This window comes from Colobus angolensis, unplaced genomic scaffold, assembly GCF_000951035.1.
Source record: "Colobus angolensis palliatus isolate OR3802 unplaced genomic scaffold, Cang.pa_1.0 Scaffold6, whole genome shotgun sequence".
In the NCBI taxonomy this organism is placed as follows: domain Eukaryota; kingdom Metazoa; phylum Chordata; class Mammalia; order Primates; family Cercopithecidae; genus Colobus; species Colobus angolensis.
In genome coordinates this window covers 22,275,859-22,284,485 of record NW_012119598.1, presented here as the reverse complement: position 1 = coordinate 22,284,485, position 8,627 = coordinate 22,275,859, and the positions used below count along the sequence as shown (strand labels likewise).

Genomic DNA, 8,627 nt, shown 5'->3' with positions numbered 1-8,627 from the left:
TATTAATCTGGTTGCTCTTTTCATCTTTGGCCACGGAAAATCTCCTTCTTGATCTTAGATTGGCCACACGAATCTGTGCTCCACACTATTCATTAATTTGATCTCCTCAAATACAGCTGCAGTCCATTTCCTTTGAATTTTTCTTCCTTTGCTGCATTTGTTAGAATCAGACTCTATGTCTCTCAAGATCGGAATCTTTTTATTCCATATATAAATCTTTTGGGTGGTCATGTGTTGATATCAGAATTTAAAACATCTAACTTTATTTATGAAGGTATTTTTCACCTTTAAGTGGCTACAATAATCATAAAAGAGGAGGAAATGACATGTGTCAAGAACACAGTATTTTATATGCATGATTTCACTTATCTTTCAATGACCTACAATGGAATCTTGTTCCTATTTTACAGATGTGGCCCAAAAAGAAAAAGTGGCCCGGCTGGAATTTAAAGTTCTGCTGATGTCAAAAATTTCATGCTCTTTCCTTACATTTGCTGCGTCAAATTTTATTGGAAACAACTGAGATCTGAATCCAGGTGATTCTGATTGTTAACTCCTTTACAGTTTCAACATCATAAAGTCAAACTCAATGGTAAGCCAAGTGTAAATTTATCAAAAACGTGCTATGGATAATTTAACTTTAAAGTAAGGGGAAAATATTTTGAGAAGCGATTAGGACTCCAGATTATAAGTTTGACATGGATCCTTTAAATTAGGTTGTATCATAGAGCACAGGTTTTCAAACTTTCTTGATTCATGGTACCCCTACGCCAAAAGAAACAACTAACTTTCTGTTTAAATAGGTAATCCTGACAACTGAATAAGCATTTCTATCCTACTATCTTATAAGAACTGTTTGAAAAAATAATACATGTAACTTAAAGAAACTATGATTTCATTCATGTTAATGTTACTTACTGATGGCAGCTGTGCCGCTGTCGCTGCAGCTCCACTTCTCGAACCTTGGACTATGACCACAATGTTCATTTCTTGTTCCACATTGATTTTCACTTGATACTTGCTTTTTATCACAGCAACTGCTGAAAATCTAGTTTTATAAAGACATGGTGTCATCAAAAAAATTGTGAAATCTGATGTTGAAAACTGTGAACTATTTTGAGCTGGTAGTTGGCCTGGTATCTGACAGATGTTGCTGTGTTTCCTCAAAAATTTAAAGAATCCCAGGGTGCTCTTGTGAATGTGCTACAGCATCCTGGGGTGCCTTGGGGGACCAGCAAGCCTTTTAGAAGATGTACATATTCATTTTTTATCGTGAGTATTTAAGGTGAACATGTATTCATACACATATACACAGCGAAATGGTTACTACAGTCAAGCAAATTACCATAGCCATCATCTCACACAGTTACCTTTTTTGTTGTTGCTGCAAGCCTTAAAAATATCTTTTCTCCCTTTCTTTTTCTTCCTTTTCTCTCCCCTCCTTTCTTCCCTTCTCCCGCCCCCGTCTCCCTTCCTTCATTTTTTTCCTATCTTTGTTTTATGATGACAAACCCCTCTTGAAGCTTGATTTGTAACTCTAATTCTCCCTCAATGACATCTTACAATATACACTGAAATTCTCAACCTGGAGTGAAGTCAGTAGAAGTAGTATATGTTTTGACTGAATGACATACGGAAATCTGATGTTTAGACACATTTTCCCAGCAACAAAGCAAAGTTTTAACCCAAGAATTCTTTACATTGTCAAATTGACTATCTCATGCTGGGATGATAAGAAAGGAAGCAGGGATGGTAAGATGAAGCAGGGACGATAGAAAGGAAGGAAAGAAGGAAGGAAGGTGGGTAGGACAAAGGAAAAAAGCTTGATTAGTAAATCTTTATTTAAAAAGTATATGAAATACCATGCACATTCTTGGAGCAGGACAACACAGACTGAGGGGCTGAAGCCCCCCAACCTCAGGCATCCATATGGTTGATCCTAAATGCGTATCTGTTGGCACAGGTCAAGTTTAAGTCAAAGATGGGACAGAGGAGCAGGAGGAATTTACAGGAGAGGAGTATATGCTTTGGTGTCAGGCTGTGTACCAGTACTGCCTCTAAACTTAATAGCTCTATGCCTCTTGCACAAGTTACTTAGTCTTTTGAGTTTTAGCTTTTCTTCTCAGTATGATGGGAATAACAATACCTATCTCAAAATTTTTTCTTCAGGACTGATTAATACCTGTTAAGTGCAAATTATAACATCCAGCACATTTCATTTAAGGACTAGACAGTTAATGCTTATCAGTATTATCATTACTATTAAAATAGGAATGACTCGTGAAAGGGAGACAGCAGAGACGAGGTCTACTGAAGATATCTGAGGTCCAAAGAGAAAAAATAATGGGAGAATGGCAGAGTTCCTGTCAACTGCTGGTGGGGATGTAAATTGGTACAACTACTTCAGAAAACCGTTTGGCAGCATCTAAGCTGAACATATGCAAATGCTATGACCCAGCAATTCCGCTCCTAGACATGTACTCCTCACATCATCACATAAACGCTTACCGAAACATGTTTGTAGCAGCATTATTTATAATACACAAAAAATTGGAAAGAACTCAAATGTAGAATGAACAAAGACAATGTAGTGTACTCATACACTGAAATACTATTCAGCAATGAATGTGAAGTAACTACTGCTACACACAATAATCTGGATGTATCTCACAATCACTGTAGAACAAAAGAAGGTAGACATGAAATAGTGCATACTACATGATTCCACTTATAGAAAGTTTAGAAACAGGCAAATCCATCTGTAATGTTAGAAATAAAGATACTGGTTACTCCTTGGGGGGCAGACTTAATGGCTAGGAGGGTACATGGGGAGTCTCCTGGTGCTGGCTACAATGTGTGCTCAGTTTTTAAAAATCCCTGTATCCCTGTAGTTTATGTGCATTTCATATGTATGTTTTATTCTAATAAAGAGTTTAAGAAAAAATTGGCCAAAGCATTGAAAAGATCACTTCGTAGGTTTCCTTCTCAGCAGAGAAGTATACACACACACACACACACACACACACACACCCCTTGATACTAATGCAAAGCATACAAAAGCATACAAAGAAAACATAACAATTACATTTATAACCTGTGGGTCAAGCATCCTATCACGGCTGACACTTTGTATAAATCAGGTTATGTATGCTATGGCTACGACCCCCAGATGCCGGTGGCTTAACACAACCAAAATCTATTTCTGGTTCCTGATGCCTGTCTAGCACATGCTGGCCAGGAGCCCTACTCATTGTACTAACTCAGGGACCGAGGGTCGGGGAGGCATCATTCTGACATATGGGTCCAGGATCACCACAGCAGTGGGAAGAGCACACGGTAAAGCATACAACAGCTCTGAACATGGCTGCCCCAAAGAAGGACATGACCCTTCCGCTCACATTTCACCTGCTAAAACAAGCCACGTGGGCAAGCCTAACTTCAACGGGCGGGAGAAGTGCAGTTGCATTGTGGGCAGGAAGAAGATGGGCTGGAAAAGTAACAGCTCTACTGATGATCATACTTGCTCCCGTGGTTCCCAGACTCAGCCCCATTCAGAGTCCAGTGCTTAAGGGAACTGTTTTTGACTCACACCACATCTTTCTCTGCTCGCTCCCTTTTGCTCCCTGTAGATGGAGGTCCGAGGGGGAAGAAAAACCCTGGATTTCCAGAACACTGCTACCCCTTTCACCAACTGGTCACCAGTATGGAGACTGATATCATGAAGGTCCAGTATCTGCTGCAGGCAGTGGCCTTGGTCCCTTTCTGGGTCAAATAGTGAAGTTGCAGCCAAATTGTGGGTAAATAATGGTCACGGCAGGAAGTAGGGAGAATCCTGTACAGCTGAAACGATCCTTGAGGATCCATGCCATGGTAGGTGAGGGCAGCAGGGGGGGATTTGGATGACTGGGTGTATCATTCTCTTATAGGAAGAAAAAAATGAAAAAAAGGAGAGGACAGCATAGAGCTAGAAGGGAAGAAATAAACAGATGAGGGAGTTAGAGGAAAAGAGTAGGGAAAGAGTCAGAAAAGGGAGGTAGAAAAAATCCTTTTTGTCTCCAATCAGTTACAGGTGTAAAGCTTTCTCTATGTCTGGTCTAGTCCAACTCTAGGCTTTGGATGGCATTTTTATTTCTGCTAGGTTTTCGTTAAATGAGCACCACACTGGAACCCACTGTTTATTAACAAAGAAAGGACTGCACGGCGCTCAGGAGGGGAAGCACATGGCAGGTTCTTGTCCTCTTCTCCCCGTTCCTGCTGAGAAGTGAGGGGGCTCCCAAGGGGGTGTTTCGCTCTAGGACTAGAAGGAGCACAGGCAGACTTCCGCATTCTAAATGTGAGCACCTTTCAGAAGCACGTACCAGTTCTGGGAGAAATGTCCTAACACTAAAAGCATATATATTTTATACTTTACCAACTAGGACATGACTGAATTTTAATTTGGGTTCCTTAAAAGACACACAACACACAAACATTTTGAGTTAAATGGGAGCTGAAGAGGGGTATGGGTTTCAAGATGGAAAATATCCTATGGTAACTACAAGATACCTGGTTTTCCTGTACCTATGCAATCCAAATAAATTCTGAAAAACATAGGATTTGCTTCGTATACCAATTCCATTTATTGTTAAAGAAGTCACTTCACTTAGTAAAGACCAATGATGGCATGTAGAAATAAAAACATTTAATCTGGGCGGGGTGGAGTGGCTCACGCCTATAATCCCAGCACTTTGGGAGGCTGAAGCTAGAAGACTGCTTGAGGCTAGGAGTTCCAGACAAGCCTGGGCAACATAGTGACACTCATCTCTACAAAAAATTAAAAAATTAGTTGGGCATGGTGGTATGTGTCTGTAGTCCTGGCTATTAGGGAGGCTGAGGTAGGAGGACTGCTTCAGCCCAAGAGGTCGAGGCTACAGTGAGCCAAGATACTGCCATTGCACTCCAGCCTGAGTGACAGAGTGAGACCTTGACTCAAACAAAAACAAAAACAAAAACAAAAAAATGAATGGATCAAAAATGTGAAAAAATGGGCACAATTTGTTTTTGACAAATCCAGTTTTTTAGTTTCATATTTCACAGAATGTTGCCAGGAGTCCTTTAGCTGGCAGACTCTCCCCGTGCATTCCAAAAGCATTCAAGTTCCCAGAACAGGTTTCTATACACTTTTCAGGAACATATCTGCTGTGAAAAATACAATGTTTGTAGCACTGGGACTCCAAACAAAGCCTGAAGGGGAAGACACACTTAAAAGTGTTTATTAAAGAGGCTGGGGGCAGTGGCTCATGCCTGTAATCCCAGCATTTTGGGAGGCCGAGGCGGGCGGATCACTTGAGGTCAGGAGTTCGAGACTAGCCTGGCCAACATGGTGAAACTCCGTCTCTACTAAAAACACAAAAAATTAGCTGGGCTTGGTGGCGCATGCCTGTAATCCCAGTGGGAGGCTGAGGCAGGAGAATCGTTTGAACCCAGTAGGCAGAGGTTGCAGTGACCTGAGATCGCACCACTGCACTCCAACCTGGGTGACAAGAGTGAAACTCCATCTGAAAAAACAAAAAATGTTTATTAAAGATAGAAAATCCTTCCACATGAGGAAAAGATGGCCAGAGCCACTGTACAATTAGGTTCTGACTTAAAGATTGGAGATTGAAACAAACAAAAAAAATGCGACCGCTTGCATTTCTTGCTAAAAGTAAACCAAAAGCAGTTTAATTTGAAGGATGTGCTATGGTAGCCGTGATTAGGTTTTAGGTCAAGTAACCAATGGGCCCAACTCAATGTGAGACAGGGGGAGCCTCATTGAGAAGAGTGGCTGAAGAGGAGGCAGCATGACCAGTACAAATTATTGCCCTTTGAGAACGGAGGTGTTGCTTTCCTGTTCATTGAAGATTTTAATTAGAAATGTATTCTTCTTTACAGATGTTTCATTTAGTTGTATTCTAATTATAGACCTTGACAAAAAAAGCAAAAAGAAGAGCCAGCAGAGCCAAGCCCACGGACATCCTCAGTGCGCAGTCTTGATGTAGCCTTGGCATGGGCAGCACCATTCTAGAACTCGCTGAGTCACACTGAGATGCAGCAGAGGTGTGGGATCCTGAACTCCCAAGCCCATTTCTGAAGTCCTATAAAGAGAGAAACAGAGGAAAAAATTATTTTTAGATGCAGAGAAAGCCTTGTTGTGGTATCAATCAAGTAATGGATTCCAGAAGGTGCTGCCTTTTATGTACTCCTTCGGCAGAGACGCATTTGAACAGCCACCATGAGCCAGGTGGCCCCAAGGTAGGTAGGAATGAGTCAGTTCCTTTGCTTGAAGGGCCAGGCCAAGTTCATGACTCTCCAGACTACACAAACTGTATGAGAAAGACGGGCTGTGTTTACAGAAAATCAAGGCAGAATTCATGAAGGGTAGAATCTGTGTAAAGTGGAGTCATACCACAGACATATTTATGTAACCATATCTTCTCAGCAATGGAAGAATGGCAAAGAAACACCATTGGCCAGGTGCGGTGGCTCACGCCTGTAATCCCAGCACTTTGGGAAGACAAGGTGGGCTGATCACTTGAGGTCAGAGGTTTGAGATCAGCCTGGTCAACATGGTGAAACCCTGTCTCTACTAAAAATACAAACATTAGCCGGGTGTGGTGGCAGGTGCCTGTCGTCCCAGCTACTCTGGAGGCTGAGGCAGGAGAATTGCTGGAACCTGGAAGGTGAAGGCTACAGTGAGCCAAGATCGTGCTGCTGCATTCCAGCCTGGGCGACAGAGTGAGATCCTGTCTCAAAAACAACCAACCAACCAACCATAGAAGCCACTTGATTCAGCAAACACATCCCTAGGACAAAGATTCGCAGCTGGTCTGCTGCCACAGGAGGGCTGTGCCAAGAGTGACCCACCCCACATAACCCCCACACTCAGTCCCCTCAAAGTACCTTGTGTGCCATACAAATACTATCATTTTCTCTTCATGCCAGACACAGAACAGGTTGGGAAACCCTGCTTGGGCAGAGGTTGAGAAGCTGGGGACCTGACTGTGCTGCTTTTCTCAGTGGTTTCTGTTCACGTGCTTCTTAGCTGGTGTCCAGGGAAGTGGAGATAGGAGCACCTGGCTATTCTCAGGGTGGCTCTAGTTTCGAAGTGCAATTGATGAGATTTTCACCTTGTGCACCTGCTTCAGAATCGGTGCCTCCCCCAATAACACGGGACTCCCCTGTTGAAACCTGAATAACATTTTGAGAGATGGAAGGAGGGGTGTGAAGGGGCAGATGAGAAATGCTGGATGGAAGGAAAAGTGAGAGGGTGGAGAGGCAGCCCAGAGGCCGTGCAGGACAGGATAGGAAATCCACAGAAGCACAAAGTGTCTCGGAACAACCATGGTACTTTGCTCAGTCTTCCCTTCCAAGCTCTCTAACAATCTCCTGGTACCTCTTTGGCTTCTGTTTGGGAAGCTGCATCCCACCACGCACAGGAGAGATACTGGAATGGTGCTTTGCACAAGGTAACACGAACAGGGAATGTGTGGGGTGGACTGAAGGGAGGCAGGAGAATGGGGTAGAAAATCCAGTGGTAAGTTGGAGCAACAGATGAAATGGTAGATAATGAGGACCTCTATCAGGATGACGGCAGAGGGAACAACAGACTTTTGATGTCGAATCAACAGGATTTGAGTTTAAAGGAGTGAGTAATGCAAGACACAAAGAATAGGAATGGGGAAATGAAAACAAATTCTACAGCCCAGTTTCCATAGGCTCCTATTCACATGCGATTGTGTGGGAAGAATTCTTGCTCTGTCTGTAGGAGGCTAACAGCAGAATTAAGAAAGCTGTTAGCCACAAGGAAAAGTCTCTCAACCCCAGTGACAGCTGAAGCGTTATTTACTGCTGCACTCCTCAGGTATCTGGGCCGATACCCTGCTGGTGTCCCTGCACTCTGAGTCCTTCACCAGGAGGCACACAGCTGGACAGAATGGGGCCATCCTTCCAATGGCAGCGGGAGGCAAGAGCCGGAGCTCAGTGGTGCACCCAGACCTGTCCCCGCCCCCAGGAGACAGCTCTCTTATGAGGTTGGCTTTTTGCGTAATATTTTGGAGCGAGATCTATGCTGAACAGCTTCCATTTCAATTTAAAGTAGCCTCAAGATCTCAAGGACAGCGCTCACACATATGTGGGAACCTGGAGAAAGAATGCAGAGTCCTTCAGCTGAATTGATAGGAACTATGTGAGTTCCTCAAAAGCGGCGAGTCTGCCTAATTCATCTCTGAAATACTGGAACCTAGCAGGCTGCAGGCACAGAGCAGGTACTCAGTAAGTGTTTAGGAATGAATGAATGAATGAGTGACTGATTGAATGAATAATATGAGAGTGTGTATTCCAGTGAGATGAGCAACCATCAAGAACATTCTCATCTATGTCTCTGGTAATCAGTGTGTCCTGTGATATATTCAGGAAGCTATTCTACCTGAGTCACAACTTGTTGCCTCTAGCAATTTACCTTTATAAGACCAGAATTAAGAGATTGATTAATTTCTCCAAGGCCTGCATTCTTCAACCTCTGTAAGTCATAGAGATGGCTTTGAGAAGACTACAGACCCTTCCAGAAAAATATGGAAGCATATTTACGTATCCACACAGCCACACTC

General features: G+C 43.0%; 1 protein-coding gene across 2 annotated transcripts in view; it reads right to left on the bottom strand.

Moving 5' to 3' along the window:
- Positions 1–4,595: 4,595 nt before the first annotated feature.
- The window catches only part of CDKAL1 (CDK5 regulatory subunit associated protein 1-like 1), a 715,588-nt gene continuing 711,556 nt past the window's right edge, over positions 4,596–8,627 (bottom strand). For both annotated transcript variants that reach the window (XM_011962766.1, XM_011962767.1), the window contains one exon: positions 4,596–6,116. In XM_011962766.1, the coding sequence (XP_011818156.1) occupies positions 5,934–6,116 (183 nt within the window). In that variant the 3' untranslated portion in view covers positions 4,596–5,933. The remainder of the gene's footprint in view (positions 6,117–8,627) is intronic.